This window comes from Nomascus leucogenys, chromosome 7b (genome assembly GCF_006542625.1).
Source record: "Nomascus leucogenys isolate Asia chromosome 7b, Asia_NLE_v1, whole genome shotgun sequence".
Classification (NCBI taxonomy): Eukaryota; Metazoa; Chordata; class Mammalia; order Primates; family Hylobatidae; genus Nomascus; species Nomascus leucogenys.
Window position 1 is genome coordinate 44,498,241 of NC_044387.1, and position 21,876 is coordinate 44,520,116.

Consider the following 21,876-nt stretch of genomic DNA (forward strand, 5'->3'; position numbering starts at 1 on the left):
TGTGCCTTGCCCCTACAAGTATTTATTAAATAATAGAATACTGTATCCCTGTATCTGTCTTTAATTTGCAGAGTTTATTGGCCTTGATTTTTTTCTTAAGTTAGTATTCTTTTGACTCTCTAGGATTATTATCTATCTCTTTTTTCAGTGTTAATACTCGTGTCTACTTCAAGCTGTGTTAGTTATCCACTGTTAAGTAACAAATTACCCTAAAACTTAGCAACTTAAAACCACAAAAAGTTGTAATCTTACAGTTTCTGTGGGTCAGGAACCTGGACAAACCACAACTGGTGTGTTTAGCTCGAGATGGCTTACAGGGCTGTGATCAAGGTACCAGTGACAGCAGTCATCTTGAAACTTATTACTCATGTATAATACACACACACACACACACACACGCACACACACAGAGAGAGAGAGAGAGAAGTGCTCATTTCCTAATTCTACAGCTCAATGAATTTTCACAAACTGAACACACCTGTGTAACAGAGAACCTGGACAAGAAAGAACACTACAATCTACTTTGCTTTTTTCCCTGAAGGGAATTGCCTAAAATGATGGTTCCCTATGCAGTTACTGTGAATGTACACTTGTTCTTGTCCAAAGTTCTACTTTGATCTCATTCTAAAGAAAGAGAAATTTGAGGCCGGGTGCGGTGGCTCACACTTGTAATCCCAGCACTTTGGGAGGCCGAGGCGGGCGGATCCCGAGGTCAGGAGATCGAGACCACGGTGAAACCCCGTCTCTAATAAAAATACAAAAAATTAGCCGGGCGTGGTGGCGGGCGCCTGTAGTCCCAGCTACTCGGAGAGGCTGAGGCAGGAAAATGGCGTGAACCCGGGAGGCGGAGCTTGCAGTGAGCCGAGATTGCACCACTGCACTCCAGCCTGGGTGACAGAGCGAGACTCCGTCTCAAAAAAAAAAAAAAAAAAAAAAAAGCAAGAAAGAGAAATTTGGATAAGTAAATGTTTACCTGTTATGCCTCCAAGACTAAACTGTTAACATGCAGCTTAAAAAGTTACTTAATTTCGGCTGGGTGCAGTGGCTCATGCCTATAATCCCAGCACTTTGGGAGGCCGAGATAGGCAGATCACTTGAGGTCAGGAGTTCAAGAGCAGTCTGGCCAATGTGGTGAAACCCCATCTCTACTAAAAATACAAAAAAATTAGCCGGGTGTGGTAGCAGGCGCCTGTAGTCCCAGCTACTCGGGAGGCTGAGGCATGAGAATGGCGTTAACCTGGGAGGTGAAGTTGCAGTGAGCCAAGGTCATGTCATTGCACTCCAGCCTAGGTGACAGAGCGAGACTCCATCTCAAAAAAAAAAAAAAAAAAAAGTAACTTAATTTATTTGTGCATAATTCGCCTCATCTATAAAATGGAATTAATGACAATATTTAGTAAAGTTATTATGAGGATTAAATGAAACAATTAGTGAGAGTAATCATGTATGCCTAGTTCCTCCAAAGGCTCAGCAGAAAACAGATTTTGACTCAAGCAACTGTATCCTTTTCCATTGTGGTTTGCATGTTTTAGAACAGGGGCCAGCAAATGTTTTTTGTAAAGGGCCAGATAGTCAATACAGGCATGCATCACATACTGTCATTTTGTTCAGTGGCAGACCTCATATACAACAGTGGTCACACAACGTTGTGATAGAGACGAAAATTTTTATCCTCTAGAGATGTCATTGCCCTTGTAACATGGTTGCACATGCATTACTCAAGTGGTTATGGCGATGCTGGTGTAAACAAACCTAGTGCGCTACTAGTCATATAAAGACATAGCACATACAGGCCAGGCATGGTGGCTCACGCCTGTAATCCCAGCACTTTGGGAGGCTGAGGCGGGCGGATCACGAGGTCAGGAGATTGAGACCATCCTGGCTAACACAGTGAAACCCCGTCTCTACTAAAGATACAAAAAAATAGCTTGGCGCGGTGGCGGCACCTGTAGTCCCAGCTATTCGGGAGGCTGAGGCAGGAGAATGGCATGAACCCAGGAGGCACAGCTTGCATGGAGCCGAGATCACGCCACTGCACTCCAGCCTGGGCGACAGAGTGAGACTCCGTCTCAAAAAAACAAAAAAGGAGGGTGGGACGTGGCATGGTGGCTCACGCCTGTCATCCCAGCACTTTGGGAGGCTGAGGCAGGTGGATCACAAGGTCAGAAGATCGAGACCATCCTGGCTAACACGGTGAAACCCCGTCTCTACTAAAAATACAAAAAATTAGCCGGACGTGGTGGCAGGTGCCTGTAGTCCCAGCTACTCGGGAGGCTGAGGCAGGAGAATGGCGTGAACCCAGGAGGCAGAGCTTGCAGTGAGCCGAGATCATGCCACCGCACTCCTGCCTGGGTGACAGAGCAAGACAAGACATAGCACATACAGTCATGTACACTATGTAATACTTGATAGTAAACAACTCTTACTGGTTTCTGTATTTACTATGCTGTACTTTAAATCATTATCTTAGAGTGTATTCCTTCTAGTTTTGTTTAGTTTTTTTGACACAGGGTCTCACTCTGGCACCCAGGCTGGAGTGCAGTGGCGCAGTCTTGGCTCCATGCAATCTCCACCTCCTGGGCTCAAACGATCTTCCCACTTCAGCCTCCCAAGTAGCTGGGACTCCAGGCGTGCACCACCAGGCCCATCTAATTATTTCTTTATTTTGGGGTAGAGATAGGGTTTCATCATGTTGGCCAGGATGGTTTTGAGCTCTTTTGAAACGGGGTCCTGCCTCAGCCTCCCCAGCAGCTGGGACAGTAGTCGCCCACCACCACATCCGGCTAATTTTTTTTTTGTATTTTTAGTAGAGACGGGGTTTCACCGCGTTAGCCAGGATGGTCTCAATCTCCTGACCTTGTGATCCGCCCACCTTGGCCTCCCAAAGTGCTGGGATTATAGGCGTGAGCCACCACGCCCGGCCTAGTTATTTTTAAAAAGTTAACTATAATATACAACAGCCTCAGGCAGGTGCTTCAGAAGAGATTCCACAAGAATCTCTGTCATTGTTACAGGAGATGACAGCACCATGCATGTTACTACCTTGAAGACGTTCCAGTGGGACAAGATGTCGAGGTGGAAGACAGTAATACTGATGATGCTGACCCTATGTAGGCCTAGGCTGATGTGTGTGTTCTTGTCTTCATTTGGAACAAAACAGATCAAATGTAAAAAATAAAAAATTTCAACAATAGAAAACAGCTTACAGAATAAGAATATAAAGAAGGCCGCCACACAGTGGCTCATGCCTGTAATCCCAGCGCTCTGGGAGGATGAGGTGAGAGGATGGTTTGAGGCCAGGAGTTCAAGACCAGCCTGGGCAACATAGCAAGACTCCGTCTCTACTAAAAAATAAAAATAAATGAATTAGCTGGGCAACATAGCAAGACCCCTGTCTCTACTAAAAAATTAAAATAATTAGCTGGACATGGTGGTGCATGCATGTAGTCTAAGCTACTAGGGAGGTTGAGGTGGATCAGGAGTTGGAGGCTGCAGTGAGCTATGGTTCCTACTGCACTCTAGCTGGGGCTACAGAGCAGAAAAAAAGAGAAAAAAAATATTTTTGTATAGCTCGAAAAAGTGTTTTAGGCTGTTATTAGAATCAAAAAGTTAAAAGTTTGTGAATTTTTAAATGTCATAATAAGCTAAATGTATTATTGAAGGAAAGGCTTTTTAAAAATAAACGTAGTATAGCCTAAGTTTACAGCATTTAGAAGGTTTACAGTGATGTACAGTCATGTGCCAAGCCTTCACATTCGTTTACTACTCAGTTACTGATTCACCCAGAGCAACTTTAGTTCCGCAAGCTGCACTAATGCAAGTGCTTTTTACAGATACACCATTTTAAAAATCTTTTCTACCATGTCCTTACTATACCTTTTCTATGTTTAAATGGGTCTGGATCCACAAATCCTTAACATTCCATTACTGTGGCTTACAGTATTCAGTACAGTCAGGTGCAGTGTAGGTTTGTAGCCTAGGAGCAGTGGGCTATGCCATATAGTCTAGGTGTGTAGTAGGCTCTACCATCTAGGTTTATGTAAATACACTGTGATGTTTCCACAGCAACAGAATCACCTAACCATGCGTTTCTCAGAACATATCCCTTATGTTAAGCAACGCATGACTATTTTAGGCCCTCACTTGCAACAGAGTCTCACTCTGTTCCCCAGGCTGGAGTGCATTGGACCTAACTCATTGCAGCCTCGAACTTCTAGATTCAAGCAATCTTCCTGCCTCAGCCTCCTGATCCTGAGGAACTAGTATTACAGGTGCACACCCACCTTGTATTTTAGGCTCTGTGTTGCAGCTACTCAGCTTTGTCACTATGAAAGCAGCCATAGGCAATACAGAAAAACCAATAGTGACTGTGTTTTATTAGAACTTTCTAATCACTGAGGTTTGACTTTTATATCATTTTCACCCGCCAGGAAAGACTTTTTCTGTTTTTTAGTTTTAATTTTTTTCCCCACCATTAAAAAATATAAAAACCATTATTATAGGCTGTTTTTTGTTTGTTTGTTTGTTTGTTTTGTTTTTAAAGGAGTTCTGGCACAACGTCTCACGCCTGTAATCCCGGCACTTTGGGAGGCCAAGGTGGGCAGATCACTTGAGGTCAGGAGTTCGAGACCACGTCTCTACTAAAAATTCAAAAATTAGCCGGGCGTATTGGCACATGCCTGTAGTCCCAGCTACACGGTAGGCTGAGGCATGAGAATTGCTTGAACCTGGAAGGCAGAGGTTGCAGTGAGCCGAGATCATGCCATAGCACTCCAGCCTCTGCAACAGAGTGAAAGTGTGTCTCAACAAAAAAGGACATCAGGCCAGATTTGGCCCTCAGGCTATAATTTTCCGACTCCTGTATTTAGGAAGCTAGTTACTATTCCAGTTCCACTGACTCAATCTAATCTTTAAAATTGAAATATAGAGGCCACATTTCCTTTCAACCGTACTCTCCAACCTGAGGTTTTTGCACTTACAGGACAGCATAACACTGTCTACTCATGGAAATGATACTGGCCAGCATGTCCTATGTTCTGGACTCTGCCAACTGCTTCTCAAGAACACTCATTTAATCCTTCCGACAGCCCTCTAATAGAAAGTCCTCTCCCATCCTTCCATCAAGGATGAGGAATTTGAGACACAGAGAAGTTAAATAAATTGCCCAAGGTTACACAGCTGGTAATTGAGACGGTACAGATCTGTTTCCTAGACCTCCGACTTCTAACTGCAGCCCCATGCTGTAAATGAGAAATATAGAAGAAAAGTGTTAAGTAAAACAGTTTTCCTTGAAAACAGGATTTTTAACTCTTTGGCACACTAAGGAAGCCTGTGAACCCCATCTAAAAATAATGTTTTGAAATCATAAAATAAGATTACACCCAAACCCAATTATACTGAAAAATAGTGAAGTATTGGCTGGGCGTGGTGGCTCATGCCTGTAATCTCAACACTCTTGGGAGGCTGAGGCAGTCCGCTCACATGAACTCAGGAGTTCGAGACCAGCCTGGGCAACATGGTGAAACCCTGGCTCCACAAAAAGTATTATACAAAAATTAGTGGGGTACAATGGCGCACACCTGTGGTCGCTGGTACTCGGGAGGCTGAGGCAGGAGAATCAGTTGAGCCCAGGAGGCGGAGGTTGCAGTGGAGATGGTACCACTGCACTCCAGCCTGGGTGGCAGAGTGAGACCCTGTCTCAAAAAAAGAAAAGAAAGTAAAGTATTGAAGAATGAAATTTTTGATATAGTTAGTGTTGTATTCATCTAACAGCAGAGCTAATTTCCCAAAATTACTGTCTTCAGGTCTCAGTGAGCATAAGTGCTATTTGGAAATATCTGCAGTATCTATATGATTTCAGTAGAAATCAGATATTTCTGTGGCCCTCTGCTTTAAAACGTGTGTTTTCTTTGTTTTGTTTTTGTTTTGAAGACGAGATCTCACTCTTCCGTGCAGTCTTGAGTGCTGTGGCACAGTCGTAGCTGACTGCAGCCTCCAACTCCTGGGCTCAAGCCATCCTCTCACCTCAGCCTCCTAAGTAGCTGGGATGACAGGCAGGCACAACCGTGCCCATCTAAAAGGGTTTTTAAATCCTCGATCAATCTGTAGTTCATAGTCAACAACTTAGACATAAAAGGAACCTCATCATCGAGTACAGTTTATTTTTTTACCTGAGGAAACGAAGGCAAAACAAAACTGGTATAAGCCTGAGAGACATTGAGAATAAAGTCTCAATTCAAATGATTTTTCAGGAATTTGTTCGTTTTGTTGCCAAAATAAAGTGGTATTTTCCTGGGTGTAAGGCGTGGCGCTGGACTCCGAGGAGGCCCCCGTGATGCTGTGGAGCCCTGTGTGACTGTATGTGACATGCTACTGGGGGCGTGTCAGTCACATGCTAGTGTTCACTGTCACACTCTGGAGACACCCCTTGCGGCTTGGATGAAGCATCAGCCGCTGGGAAAGCCCACATGGCTGGGAACGCGGGTGGCCTTGAGATGCTGAGGGCAAGCCTTACTACAGCTGTGCATTCTCCCCAGGAAAAACTAGGCCATTAGAAAGAATGTTAGGCAAATAATGCAAGTCACAGAAGCATACACACCAGTGACTTATTAAGTGTAAGGCGAGGAGAACCAAATAAGGATACATATATGTGGAAAACTTACAAAGAAGAACAAGAGAAAGCTTATCGCAATTCAGGAAAGTTATCATACCTGGTAAGCAGGGAGAAGACAGAAGGTATGAATAAGCGCAAGTGGTAATTCTCCAGCCTTACAACACAATCACTCAAGGGTGGTTACAACACAAATCGCTGGGCCTCACCAGCATTTTCATTCCGTAGGCTTGGGCTGGGGCCTGGGAATCTGCATGTTGTGCAAGTTCTGGGTGGTGCTGATGCTGCACACTGCTGGTCCAGGACTTCGCTGGAAGGTCACTAATCTAAGGCATTGCTCACTTTCTGTTTTTCAGCTCGATGGTGAAAAGTGGATTCTTCATTTTTGACAATTCTTTGCCTTTCTCTTTCAATATAAAACTTAAGCAGAGTTTTTATTTGATACTAACACGTTCTTTGCAACACTACATACTTTTTCTTCTATATTCTCCCTGGAATTGCAAATCTTGTCAGTGGGTTTTATGGTCCTGTATCAATAAAAATACTTTAGGAATTATTATACTAGTGGCTCTTTCAGCACCTTTGTTTTCCATTGGGAAGTAACCTGGCAAATTGAGCACTGGGTGGAAAATAGGAACTTCTGATTTGCTCTTCGCTGTCAAAGTAAAGCTACGATTGAATCAAACTGTGTTTTCAGCTATGGTTTAAGCAGTGTAAAAATATTTTTCATTGGTCGGGCGCGGTGGCTCATGCCTGTAATCCCAGCACTTTGGGAGGCCAAGGCGGGTGGATCACTAGGTCAGGAGGTAGAGACCATCCTGGCTAATACAGTGAAACCCCGTCTCTACTTTAAAAATATAAAAAATTAGCCGGGCGTGGTAGCGAGTGCCTGTAGTCCCAGCTACTGAGGCAGGAGAATGGTGTGAACCCAGGAGGCGGAGCTTGCAGTGAGCTGAGATCGCGCCACTGCACTCCAGCCTGGGCATCTCAAAAAAAAAAATTTTTTTTTCATTGAATACTCGTGATGATGATACTTACTGCTAAAATGTTTTTATTTTTGTCCATACATCTGTAGTAGAGTGCTCTTTATAGAACGCAGACTGATTTGTGCTTCAGTATGGTCTTCACCCAGCCACTGTCCTGTGGCTTACACTCTTAAACGGTAATTCATCGACATTGTATATTCAATTTTTCATTTAATTTTTTTTTTTTTTTGAGAGAGAATTCTCGCTCTTTTCCCCCAGGTTTGAGTGCAATGGCTTGATCTCGACTCACCGCAACCTCCACCTCCCGGGTTCAAATGATTCTTCTGCCTCTGCCTCCCAAGTAGCTGGGATTAAGGCACCTACCACCATGCCCGGCTAATTTTTGTATTTTTAGTAGGGACAGGGTTTCACCATGTTGACCAGGCTGGTCTCAAACTCCTGACTTCAGGTGATCCGCACCCCTCGGCCTCCCAAAGTGCTGGGATTACAGGGGTGAGCCACCGCGCCTGGCCTCATTTAATTTTTAATTATGTATCTAGCATTTTATAATAGATTCCCTAATTTAGGTCCCTTATAAACAAACATTTAGTGTTTTGGGTTCTCTTTACGGAAATATCTGTCATCTTTTTGGAAATGACAATGCTTCTGTTAAGTACGTTCATCATGTCTTTTTTAACATAGGCCAGTGTTTTGTAACAAATGAGTGCACCACATAGTGACTATCCTACTGAAGAAAATAGACATTTCTGTCTCCCCAGAAAGTTTCCTTTGTAGTCAGTCTTCCCCATACCTACACCGTACACCTGGCAACCACTGACGACATTTTTATCACTATAGTTGGAGCCTAACCTGTTCTAGAACTGTATGAATGGGATCACACAGTGTGAAATGAACTCACATCAGCTTCTTTCATTCACATAGTGCCTGTATGATATTCATCCATGCCATTGTTTGTATCAGTAGTTTATTCCTTTGAGGGGAGTGGGAGACTAAATTGTCTGTAGTGAAAAATATATCACAATTTATTGAATCTGTTCTTGGGATGAGCACTTAGGTTGCTTCCAGTTGGAGGCTATTATGAATGAAGCTGCTGTGAACATTTGCATACAAGTGCTTGTGTGCACTTAATTTCATTTCTCTTGGGAATTGCTGGCGGGTCACATGGTAAAAGTATGTTTGACTTAAACTGTGAAATTATTTTCCAAACACTTGCAACATTTACATTTCCACCAGCGATTATCTGAACAGTCCAGTTGCTTCATATCTTTTTAAATTTTTATTTATTTATTTATTTGTTTGAGACAGAGTTTTGCTCTTGTTGCCCAGGCTGGAGTGCAATGGTGCTATCTCTGCTCACTGCAACCTCTGCCTCAAGTGATTCTCCTGCCTCAGCCTCCCAAGTAGCTGAGATTACAGGCGTGCGCCAGCTAATTTTCTGTATTTAGTAGAGACGGGGTTTCACCATGTTAATCAAGCTGGTCTTGAACTCCTGACCTCAGGTGAGCCACCCGCCTCCGCCTTCCAAAGTACTGAGATTACAGGCATGAGCCACCTCTCCTGGCCTAGTTGCTTCCTATCTTTGCCAACATCTGCTGTCTTTAATTTTACAAATCCTATTGTGTTGAAAGTGGCAGCTTATTGTGGGTTTAATTTGCATTTCCCCGATGACTAGTAATGTGGAGTGGTTATTCATGTGCTTACCATACATTTGTATATGTCTTTTTTGGTGAAATATTTGGCCAAGTGTTTTACTTACTTCTTTTAAATTAGGGATGTTTATTTATTTATTGACTTTTTTGAGACAGAGTTCCCACTCTGTCACCCAGGCTGGAGTGCAGTGGTGTGATCATAGCCCACTGCAGCCTCGACCTCCTGGGTTCAAACAGTCCTCCAGCTTCAGCCTCCTGAGTAGCTGGGACTATAGGTGTGCTCCATCACACCCTGCTTATTTAAAGCATATTTGTTGTAGAGACAGGTCTTGATATGTTGCCCAGGCTGGTCTTGAACTCATGACCTCAAGTTGTCCTCCAGCCTCGGCCTCCCAAAGTGCTCGAGTTATAGGCGTGAGCAGCCATTCTAGGCCTTATCAACTTTTTAAATGTTTACTAAGGAACTGTTTTATATTATTAATTTTCTTTACTCTTTGCTTCTTTTTTGTTTTATTGATTTCTCTTTTTTATTTCTTCTATTTACTTTGGCTTTAGCTTGCTCCTTTTTTTTGCTTCTTTGGAGTACTGTTTTTGAGCCTTTTTTCAAATAACAGACATTTAAAGCTATACATTTCCCCTAAAAAAACTTTTAAATTTCCTTCTAACCCATGGTCGGCTGCATCCTGTGAATTTTGATGTTTATATTATTGTTTAAAACATGTTCTCCTTTATTTCTTCCGTGACCCAAAAGTGTATTATTTAAATTCGTGATTTAGTATGTTAGTGGTAATACTGTTGAGATCTGTTCCTTACTGTTTTTTGTGTGTGTGTATGTGTGTGTGTGTGTTCTATTAATGAGAAGCCAGTATTAAAATCTCTCTGATGGTGGATCTATTTCTCCCGTCATTTGTGCCCATTTTGTCTCATGGGTTGTGGTGTCCTGTTATTGGATGTGTAGCGGTAGCTTTGTTATGTAGTCCTGGGAAGTTGTTCCGTTCCTTCTTATGTGACACTCTGTCTCCACATCTGCTTTGTCTCATATTAATCCTCAGCTTTCTCATGCTTACTCTGTCTGGTAGATCATTTTCTATCCTTTTAATCTTTGTATTTTTATTTATTGATTTTTATTTATTTATTTTTTGAGATGGCGTCGCGCTCTGTCACCCAGGCTGGAGTGCAGTGGTGCAATCTCAGCGCACTGCAACCTCCGCCTCCCGGGTTCAAGCGATTCTCCTGCCTCAGCCTCCGAGTAGCTGGGATTACAGGTGCATGCCACCATGCTCGGCTAATTTTTTTTTTTCTTTTGTATTTTTAGTAGAGACAGGGTTTCACCGTATTGGCCAGGCTGATCTCAAACTTCTGACTTCGTAATCTGTCCACCTCAGCCTCCCAAAGTGCTAGGATTACAGGCATGAGCCACCACGCCAGGCCTCCTTGTGTTTTTTTAAAGTGTACAATTCATTGGTTTTTATGTATTCACAAAATTGTGCAACCATCACCAATATCTAATTGCAGAATACTTCTATTACCATACAGAAGACACTTTGTACCCATTAACAGTCATTCCCTGTTTCCTCCCACCCCACTTCCCAGCATCGCTATTCTCCTTACTGTCTCCACAGGTTTGAGTGTTGTAGGCCCATCTTGTAACTGGAGCCATATGGGAAGTGTTCTTTTGTATCTGGCTTTTTTCACTTAGAGTTATTTTTCAAGTTTTAACCATGTTGTAGCATGAATCAGTACTTCATTCATTTTTATGGTAAAATAATACTTCATTGTGTGGATACACACTTCATCCTTCAGTTCATGGGTATGTACGCAGATTTTACCTTTTGGCTGTTATGAATTCTGCCGCTTTGAACATTTATGTGCAAGTCTTTGTGTGGATGTGTTTTCCTTTCTCTGGGGTGTACACCTAGGAGCTGGAGTGGCTGGACCGGTTGGTGGTTCAATGCAACTTGGCAAAACTTCCACAGCAGCTGCACCACTTAGCCTTCCCACCAGCCGTGTGGGAGGGTTCCGTGTCTCTGCATCCTGGTCAGCACTTGTCACTGTATGTTTTTTGACGTCCACCATTATAGTGGACATGAGGTGGTACCTCATTGTAGTTTTGACTTGCATTTCCCAAGTGGCTAAGGTTGAGAAACTTCTCTGCTGCCTTCTGCTTTTTGTTCCTTTGTTGGTCCTTTAATGCTTTCTTTTAGGCACATGAATTTGTTTTAAGTGTATCACTTTATTTCCACTATTGGCTTCTTATTCCTGTGTGTGTGTGTGTGTGTGTGTGTGTGTGTGTTTAGCAGTTGTAGGGCAAACAATATATATCCTTAAATTTTATCCAGAGCTATTCAGAATTTTTATTGCACCTCTTCATGCCTTATACATGATACTTGAGACTTCTCACTTCATCTATACAGTATTTAGGTTCCATTAAAAAAAAATAGCCTTTATCATTTTAAAGATACATTTGGGGTTTATTCACTTTCTTGGTTACCCAACATAAACATTCATAAACACATGTAAAAATCTGTATTATGTACATGTTTCTCTAGGCAAAGATGTTTTGCATAGATTCTGACTTAACCATATTTTCCTTTAATTTGAAATAGTCATGATTTTAACTTATCTTGGCTCTCGTGTTGATTTTAGTATGTTGGATATAGTAGCTATTCTACAACCCTAGAGAAGAAGAACTGTTATTTTAATTATTTTGGCCTGGTCTTTTTATAAACTTCGAGAATAAATGCTTTATCAAGTATTCGCACAGAATCTTTTACTTACTGCTTTACTACTAGAACCAGAATATTTATCTCAATCCAGTACTCACGTTAAACGTGGCCTGTGTGTACATGTATTTCATTTGCTTCACAAATTGTTGTAGCAAATGGCAGAGCGCAATTTGATTTTTCATCTTATCTCCATTCTGGGATGCCTGGTGCCATACCTTTATTGCTCCCCTGTAGAGAGACCATGGCTGCCCTTTCATGTCCATAACACATTCCTCAAAGAACTTAAGAGCCTTCTTCTTGTGATCTCCCTAAACAGGGTGCAGATACTAAACATGTGTTGTCCTACACAGTGAAGAATTCTGCCAGTTCCAGCCGGCAGAGGCTTGTGCTGGAACACTTGAATCAGGTCGGGCCGTCCTTGGTCTCAGCAGTAGAAGCATGTTCTGTCTGGAGGAAGCTGAGAAATTCTCTGCTGGGCCTCTAAGAAATGGCTAACTTTAAGAGTTTGGAAAGGTGGTTGACTCATTCTTATTTTCACTCTTTCTTGCTCTTTCACTCATAGGGGGAAAAAAAGAGGTAATTAAGAGCCAGTCTCTTACTGCTATTTTGTAGGGTGGAAAATGAATGCGAAAATGGGTCATTTAAGAGTATTTGGAACTTTTCCTAGACAAGAAATAAAATAGACCTTGTTGTTCTGAGAAATTCCGTTTGGTTTGATCTTTGCATTACTATTTTTAAATGAAATGTTTTATTATAGTTCAAGATAATTTCAGAATGATGAGAGTTACTAAGTCATTAAGAGGGAATTGCACGGAGATGAATGGATGAGTAAGTGAATGAATGTTCCAGGTAATCTAAACTTGAGAAGCTTAAATATGTACACATTAGTTTTTAGCAGCACAGTGCTACTGTTCTTTTTCCTTTATTTTATTTTACTTTTATTTTATTTTATTTTTGAGACAGAGTCTGTCTCTGTCGCCCAGGCTGGAGTGCAGTGGTGCAATCTCAGCTCACTGCAACCTCCTACTCCCGAGTTCAAGTGATTCTCCTGCCTCAGCCTCCTGAGTAGTTGGGATTACAGGCACGTACCACCATGCCTGGCTAATTTTTGTATTTTTGGTAGAGATGGGGTTTCTCTGTGTTGGCCAGGCTGGTCTCAAACTCCTGCCCGCAAGTGATCTGCCCATCTCAGCCTCCCAAAGTGCTGGGATTACAGGAGTGAGCTACTGCGCCTGGCCTCTTTTTCCTTTAAATAGTAAAACCCCAGGCCGGGCGTGGTGGCTCACGCTTGTAATCCCAGCACTTTGGGAGGCCGAGGCGGGCGGATCACGAGGTCAGGAGATCGAGACCATGGTGAAACCCCGTCTCTACTAAAAATACAAAAAACTAGCTGGGCGTGGTGGCGGGCGCCTGTGGTCCCAGCTACTTGGAGAGGCTGAGGCAGGAGAATGGCATGAACCCGGGAGGCGGAGCTTGCAGTGAGCCGAGATCGCGCCACTGCACTCCAGCCTGGGTGACAGAGCAGGACTCCGTCTCAAAAATAAATAAATAGTAAAACCTGAAAGTACATGCAAAATTGTGTGCTCATTTTTCTGGGGGAGAAAGTATGTAGTCTTTATCAAATTCTTAAGTGTTTTCTGTCCTATAGAAGATGAAGAACCAGTAAATCAAAAGAATTAGCCTGATTTTTAGCTTCCTGAAGCCTTTTTATTTCAAATCACCCTTAGCCAGTACCTTTGCCCTCAAGAGATTTTTCACCATTCACTTTCTGATGTTTAAAAGGAGATGTAGATTTCTAGGAGAACGTTGATCTACATACAAGGAGATGGAATTGTCTTGGATTGTAGGCCCTCAGCTGTCTCCTAGTTAAGGTGGCGTGGAGATAGATGCCTTAAGAAAGCTTTTAGCAAAAGTGATGTAATTTAAACTGAGTAGAGCAATAGGCCTGTTGGGAAGGAATCTGAAACATGCAATTGTTTGAGACAAGTAAGGGCTTCCAGAACGACTGTTGGCTAAAGGAGCAGCACTGCGGATGCACACGCAGTGTTTGTGGGCTGGTATGCCTGTACTTTCTCAACCTCACATTGGAATAAGAAAGGTATCGCTCCCTGGCCCAGCATCTTCTGCACATCCTCCAGTGAAGCTGCAGTTCTGGTGAAATGATACAGATTTCACTGATTCCGTGTTTTATTTTATTGCAGGAAAAAACAGACTTTAGTGTTTGTGGAACTTGGTGTACATTAGAAATTCTCGAAAGCATGCAGTAGATAAAGAGATTTATTGCCAAAGGATGATTGTCTTCTACACACTTCTGGCTACTAAAAAAGCAGTTTTTAAAAAAACACCTTTTCATTTTCTTTCTTTCTTTCTTTCTTTCTTTCTTTCTTTCTTTCTTTTCCTTCTTCCTTCTTTCTTTCTTTTCTTTCTTTTTTCTTTTTTTTTTTTTTTTTTTTTTTTTTTTTTAGAGATGGCGTTTCTTCTTGGCCAGGCTGGAGTGCAATGGTGCGATCTTGGCTCACCACAACCTCTGCCTCCCAGGCTCAAGCGATTCTCCTGCTTCAGCCTTCCTGAGTAGCTGGGATTACAGGCATGTGCCACCACAACCGGCTAATTTTATATTTTTAATAGAGACGGGGTTTCTCCACGTTGGCCTCCCAAAGTGCTGGGATTACAGGCATGAGCCTCCACGCCCGGCCAAACTTTTTCATTTTCAAATTCACCATTAAGACACTGTCTGCATTTTAATGTGAGCTTGAACTACTCTTTGCCCGGCTCCTCACTCCGGAAGGGATGGCAGCAACTTCACAGTCAATGGAGAGGCAGCCAGTCCAAACCCCGCAAGGTTCAAGCACTTATTAATGGCCGGTGCTGCTGTGCTGAATGTGAATGCTGTAGTCCAGTGAGATTTGTGAGAGCCCTGATTGTTAGAACTATTACGCTGCATTCTGATAAAGCTGCCATACTCATGTTTTCCCCAGTGAGATAGTAAGAGGAGGGGAAAGATGTTTCTTCTCTCTTTGAAAAAGCAAACTGTTTAATTTTTTTTTTTTTTTTTTTTCAGACAGCGTCTTACTCTGTTGCCCAGGCTACGGTGCAGTGGTGCAATCTCGGCTCACTGCAAGCTCCGCCTCCCAGGTTCAAGCAATTCTCCTGCCTCAGCCTCCTGAGTAGCTGGGACTACAGGCACACGCCACCACGCCCGGCTAATTTTTGTATTTATAGTAGAGATGGGATTTCACCATATTGGCCAAGCTGGTCTCGAACTCCTGACCTCATGATCCACCCACCTCGGCCTCCCACAGTGCTGGGATTACAGGCGTGAGCCACCGCGCCCGGCAAACTGTTTAATTTCTTATTTGCCTAAGCCTTCTTAATTTTTTCCACAAATATTTCCTTTCACTTTGCTGCAAATATAACTACCATAGATTATAAGTCAACATAGTACTTGCCTAATTTTAAAGTGATACCAGTAACTTCTTTAGGCCTCTTTGCTTATTAATAAGAAAAAAATTTTCACATGAAGCATGAGGTAAATTAGATCTTGATTCTTAATAGTTGAGGTGTAAAATAACCATCTAACAAACAGCACATTATTACGTGCAAGACACATTTAGGCACTAATCAAAATACGTGGCTGGGCACAGTGGCTCACATCTGTAATCCTAGCACTCCGGGAGGCTGAGGCAAGCGGATCACCTGAGGTCAGGAGTTCAAGACTAGCCTGGCCAACGTGGTGAAACCCCATCTCTACTAAAAATACAAAAATTAGCCGGGCATGGTGGTGGGCATCTGTAATCCCAGCTGCTTGGGAGGCTGAGGCAGGAGAATTACTTGCACCCAGGAGGCAGAGGTTGCAGTGAGCCAAGATCACGCCATTGTACTCCAGCCTGGACTACAAGAGCAAAACTCCATTTAAAAGAAAAAAACAAAACAAAAACCGGGTGTGGTGGCTCACACCTATAATCCCAGCACTTTGGGAGGCCGAGGCGGGTGGATCATGAGGTCAGGAGATCGAGACCATCCTGGCTAACTCAGTGAAACCCTGTCTCTACTAAAAATACAAAAAATTAGCTGAGTGTGGTGGCGGGCACCTGTAGTCCCAGCTACTTGGGAGGCTGAGGCAGGAGAATGGCGTGAACCTGGGAGGCAGAGCTTGCAGTGAGCCAAGATTGCACCACTGCACTCCAACCTGGGTGACAGAGCAAGACTCCGTCTCAAAAAAAAAAGGCATTTACACCTGGATGTGGTAAGACGCACTTGTAGTCCAGATGCTCTGGAGACCAAGGTGGGAGGATTGCTTGAGCTCAGGAGTTTGAGTCCAGCCTGGACAATATAGTGAGACCCCATATGGGGAAAAAAAAAAAAAATATATATATATATATATATATTTTTTTTTTTTTTTTTTTTTTGAGATGGAGTCTTGCTCTATTGCCCAGGCTGGAATGCAGTGGCACGATCTCGGCTCACTGCAAGCTCTGCCTGCCAGGTTCACGCCATTCTCCTGCCTCAGCCTCCCGAGTGGCTGGAACTACAGGCGCCCGCCACCACGCCTGGCTAATTGTTTTTTGTATTTTTTTAGTAGAGACGGGGTTTCATCATGTTAGCCAGGATGGTCTTGATCTCCTGACCTCGTGATCCACCTGCCTCGGCCTCCCAAAGTGCTGGGATTACAGGCATGAGCCACCGCGCCCGGCCTGAAAAAAATATATTTAATGCAATTATAGGATTGCCAGACTGTACCGAAGAAAAAATTTAAATTGCCATCTAGGTGTCTTAAATGTCCTCTGTAGAAAAACTATCTTCAAATTTTAATATACAGACATGGGAGGATTGCTTGAGCCCTGGAGTTCAAGACCAGCCTGGGCAACATGTTGAGACCCCATCTCTGAAAAATCAAAGAAAGGCCAGGCGCAGTGGCTCATGACTGTAATCCCAGCACTTTGTGAGGCTGATGTGGGTGGATCATGAGGTCAGGAGATCGAGACCATCCTGGTTAACACAGTGAAACCCCGTCTCTACTAAAACTACAAAAAGAAATTAGCCGGGCGTGGTGGCGGGCGCCTGTAGTCCCAGCTACTCGGAGAGGCTGAGGCAGGAGAATGGCGTGAACCCGGGAGGCGGAGCTTGCAGTGAGCTGACATCGCACCACTGTACTCCAGCCTGGGCGACAGAGCGAGACTCCGTCTCAAAAAAAAAAAAAAAAAAAGAAAAAGAAAAAAAATTTAGAATGCAGTGTTCGTGCCTTAAAGTTCATGTATAATAGAATATGAAATTATAGTTGCATATCAGTGTAGCCATTTGTATTCTGGAGGAGTTTCCACCTTTGTATCTTAACCTGAAATATAAATTATGTTAGGCCAACTACGTGTTTCTTTTTTTCTTTTTTCTTGCCACCTAAGTGATGAACCCAACTTTGTACTGTCTGAACCGCAGAATGTCTTCAGTTGTACACGTAGCGGGTGAGACTTTTGCCTCAGCTTCGTAGCCTACACATTTGATTATGCTTTTACCCATTCCACCAGAATGTGCTATTTGGGCTTTAAAGTCAACCTATTCTGTGAAAAACCCTCTTTATGTATTTATCTCCCTTGATAGTTGACAAAGCACAATATCCATGTAAGTAGGCTGAAACTTTATGAGGGACTTCCTATTACTGTTTTTCATTTCTGCTTTCTGTGTAAAATTTGTCAGCTGGGCCAAGCGTGTTACCTCACCCCTGTAATCCCAGCACTTTGGGAAGCCAAGGTGGGCGGATCGTGTGAGCCTGGGAGTTTGAGAACAGCCTGGGCAACATAGGGAGACCCCTGTCTCTACAAAAAAATACAAAGATTAGCTGGCTGTGGTGGTGCATGCCTGTGGTCCCAGGTACCTGGGAGGTTGAGGTGGGAGAATCTTTTGAGCCCAGGAGAGCTGCAGTGAGCTGAGATCATGCCACTGTGCTCTAGCCTGGATGACAGAGCAAGACCTTGTCTGTATAAAAACAAAAATCTGTTAGCTGTCAGATCATGAGTTCTCTCTCTCTCCTTCTCCCAACCATCCTATATTTTATATTAATGTATTTTTGTGTGTGGGGCCCTGGTCTAGGCCTCAGACATTCCACAGCTACCTAGAGGACATCATCAACTACCGCTGGGAGCTCGAGGAAGGGAAGCCCAACCCTCTGAGGGAAGCCAGTTTCCAGGACCTGCCTCTTCGCACACGGGTGGAGATCCTGCACCGCCTCTGTGATTACCGGCTGGATGCAGACGATGTCTTCGATCTTCTAAAGGTATGCTTAACTGGCGAGCCTTTCCCTACAGCTATGAAAAGCCAGCAATCAGAAATGTAGTTAGAATGTAAAACCCAAAGATATTAAGCCAGAGTTTGGCTTGTGGTACTAGTCTTGGGACTATTCATTGCCAATAACACTGTATGGAAAACCATGATTGCTGTAGCCACGGAGATGCAAGATGAAGAACTTGAAACCATATATGCTAGTGAAGGTCATCCTCTACACACATCCACATTACAAAAAATGTGTTGAAGATGGAAGCTATGGCCATCTCTCTCTCCCCCTTGGTGTGGTTATCTGTTTTAGAAGTATATCCTAGAGGGGGCCGGGTGCGGTGGCTCACGCCTGTAATCCCAGCGCTTTGGGAGGCCAGGGCAGGCGGATCATGAAGTCAGGAGATCGAGACCATCCTGGCTAACACAGTGAAATCCTGTCTCCACTAAAAATAAAAAAAATTAGCTGGGCATGGTAGCGAGCGCCTGTAGTCCCAGCTACTCGGGAGGCTGAGGCAGGAGAATGGCGTGAACCCAGGAGGCGGAGCTTGCAGTGAGCCGAGATTGTGCCACTGCACTCCAGCCTGGGTGACAAAGTGAGACTCCATTTTTAAAAAAAAAAAAGGTATATCCTCAAGGGAGTGTGTGGGTTATTGCTTTCACTCGTAGGGAAGTCAGTTTCTAATCCTGTTCTAACATCAGTGATTAAATGTGGTGATGACTTCTCAGTTGAGCTCTGGTTATGGACACATTATAAAAAAATCATTGTGTAATTTATTAGCACAGTCTTTGCTGAGGACTCAAGGACTTCAGTAGCAGTGAGAAGCCCAGTACAGGTCAGCCCCCGAGGTAAATTGGGAGCCCTGTCACTGGAGCTCAGCTGGAGTGAGAGGTCACAGGAGGTTATGCCGGAGCTGCCACAGAGGATCCCGTGGGGCAAAGCTTGCCCCGTGCCTGATCCCACCCTCCACCTGGTTGTACTTGTCTTTCTTTTCGTGTGTGCTCACATAAAACAACAACCGCTCCCAGCCAAATCTGTAAACTGTTCGTCAGGATTGCTGTTGGATTCTCTTTTTTTTGAAAAGGGAACAATGGTGGGGATAGGGAGCATTGTAATATTTCCATCTCTTGTTCCTCAAAGTAGGTACCACCTTTCCATTATATCTGTGTTTCTTATGCCGAATGAAAATTACATAAGATACTTGGACATTTTTATTTATTTTATTTATTTATTTATTTTATTATTATTATTTTTTGAGACGGAGTCTCTCTGTTGCCCAGGCTGAAATGCAGTGGCATGATCTCGGCTCACTGCGACCTCCACCTCCACAGGCTCAAGTGATTTTCCTGCCTCAGCCTCCCGAGTAGCTGGGATTACAGGCGCGTGCCACCATGCCCAGCTAATTTTTTGTATTTTTAGTAGAGGTGGGGTTTCACCATGTTGGCCAGGCTAGTCTTGAACTCCTGACCTCATGATTCGCCCACCTCAGCCTCCCAAAGTGCTGGGATTACAGGCGTGAGCCACCGCGCCCAGCAATACTTGGGCATTTTTAGATTTGAGGTATGCTTGAGTGTAAATTTGGAATCCTCATTTTCGTTCTTTCCTGGTGCATTTTGTTCCCCATTTCCCCAAACCCCTTTTTCTTGCTCTGTCTAGGGTCTGGATGCAGACAGTCTCCGTGTGGAGCCATTGGGTGAAGACAATTCTGGGGCACTCTATTGGTATTTCTATGGAACACGAATGTACAAGGAGGACCCGGTACAAGGAAAATCCAATGGAGAACTCTCTCTGAGCAGGTATGTTCTTCAATGTCAGGGCATGATAGCTACTGTATTAAAATGTCATTAAGATTAAATACGTCGGCTGGGCACGGTGGCTCACGCCTATAATCCCAGCACTTTGGGAGGCCAAGGCGGGTGGATCACGATGTCAGGAGATCGAGACCATCCTGGCTAACACGGTGAAACCCCGTCTCTACTAAAAATACAAAAAAAAAAATTAGCCGGGCATGGTGGCAGGCGCCTGTAGTCCCAGCTACTCGGGAGGCTGAGGCAGGAGAATGGCGTCAACCCGGGAGGCGGAGCTTGCGGTGAGCGGAGATCATGCCACTGCACTCCAGCCTGGGGGACAGAGCAAGACTCCGTCTCAAAAAAAAAAAAAAAAAAAAGATTAAATGCATCAGAATTCCACAGCACAATTTTTTTTTTTCCTAGTGAGGGAATTCTCTAAGCATGTCTGCAAAGAGATGGTAAGGAGATACTTCATGCAAAAACAAAAAGGAATTAATTCTCTGCTACCAGAGGGGTTAAATACACTTTTTTGATCTGAAATTCTTGATAGGAGGTTTCTGAGAAATGCTACTCCTCTTGCCACAAGCTATTTTAATATGGCAGGTTTCTTCTCAGCAGCACAATCATTTCACTGCAGTAACAGTTTCATCTTGCATTGTCAGTCCTTGAGATCTCCTTTTTTCTACTAGAATTAATGATGTAGTTTAGGCCAGGCACGGTGGCTCATGCCTGTAATCCCAGCACTTTGGGAGGCCAAGGTGGGTGGATCACGAGGTCAGGAGATCAAGACCATCCTGGCTAATATGGTGAAACCCCGTCTCTACTAAAAATGCAAAAAATTAGCCGGGCGTGGTGGTGGGCGCCTGTAGTCCCAGCTACTCGGGAGGCTGAGGCAGGAGAATGGTGTGAACCCAGGAGGCGGATCTTGCAGTGAGCCGAGATCGTGCCACTGCACTCCAGCCTGGGCGACAGAGCAAGACTCTGTCAAAAAAAAAAAAAAAAAGAATTAATGATGTAGTTTATGAACCTTAGTATCCATCAGTTTAAGAACAGAAGGAACTTAAATGATGCCTGAAACATAAGCTCTACTAAGTAAAGAAGAGGCCGCATTTCCATAGCATCCCAAAACGATGCTAACCTCTTATTTAGGCTTTCTTATTGCTAGGAGCATGCTTACTCTTTGGAAGGTGTTAGATGTTAAGCATATTTTAGTATTGCAAAATGTTAGTTTTCCTCAGATCCATAGTCTAATAATGAAGACTGGAAGTTGCTCTTCCCTTTTCCTTTCACTGCTACATTTAATCCTTTTTGGTAATCTCATAGCCAGAAATACTGTTTTAAAATCATATGTAGCAATGGCAATCCAGTGCCAGAACATTTCTATTTAATATTATTTATTAGGGAAAGTGAAGGACAAAAAAATGTCTCAAGTATTCCTGGAAAAACGGGAAAAAGAAGAGGAAGACCCCCAAAACGGAAGAAACTGCAGGAGGAGATTCTGTTGAGGTAAGAAAATCTTGTTAGTTGTGGTCATAGACCATGGCAGAAGGGACCTTAATTCATTTATTCATTTTTCTTTATTTTGCCTGTGCCGTGGGAAGCACATTATTATGGCAACCTGAAACTGAGTCCTTATGAAATTACCACGTGTGCGGTACTACAGAGTCAGGAAGCCTTTAGTGTATTATATCTGGCAAGTCACCTGCCCTCTCTAAGCGAGTCCTCTTCCTAGGCAATGGGTGTGCACTTAATGAGGGTTATATTGAACAAGACAATTTTTTTCATTCTTCAATTTTATATTTAATTTTAGCAAAGAAAAAGATACTTGGGGGATTTTCTTTTATATGTCA

The 21,876-nt window shown here is 43.4% G+C and overlaps 1 protein-coding gene across 5 annotated transcripts in view; it reads left to right on the forward strand.

The window, feature by feature from the left end:
- LOC100607558 (cat eye syndrome critical region protein 2) overlaps positions 1 to 21,876 on the forward strand; it is a 194,109-nt gene that overhangs the window by 115,447 nt on the left and 56,786 nt on the right. For all 5 annotated transcript variants that reach the window (XM_030815771.1, XM_030815772.1, XM_030815774.1 and 2 more), the window contains exons 3-5: positions 18,056 to 18,239; positions 19,893 to 20,032; positions 21,428 to 21,532. In XM_030815771.1, coding sequence (XP_030671631.1) covers positions 18,056 to 18,239; positions 19,893 to 20,032; positions 21,428 to 21,532 — 429 coding nt within the window. The remainder of the gene's footprint in view (positions 1 to 18,055; positions 18,240 to 19,892; positions 20,033 to 21,427; positions 21,533 to 21,876) is intronic.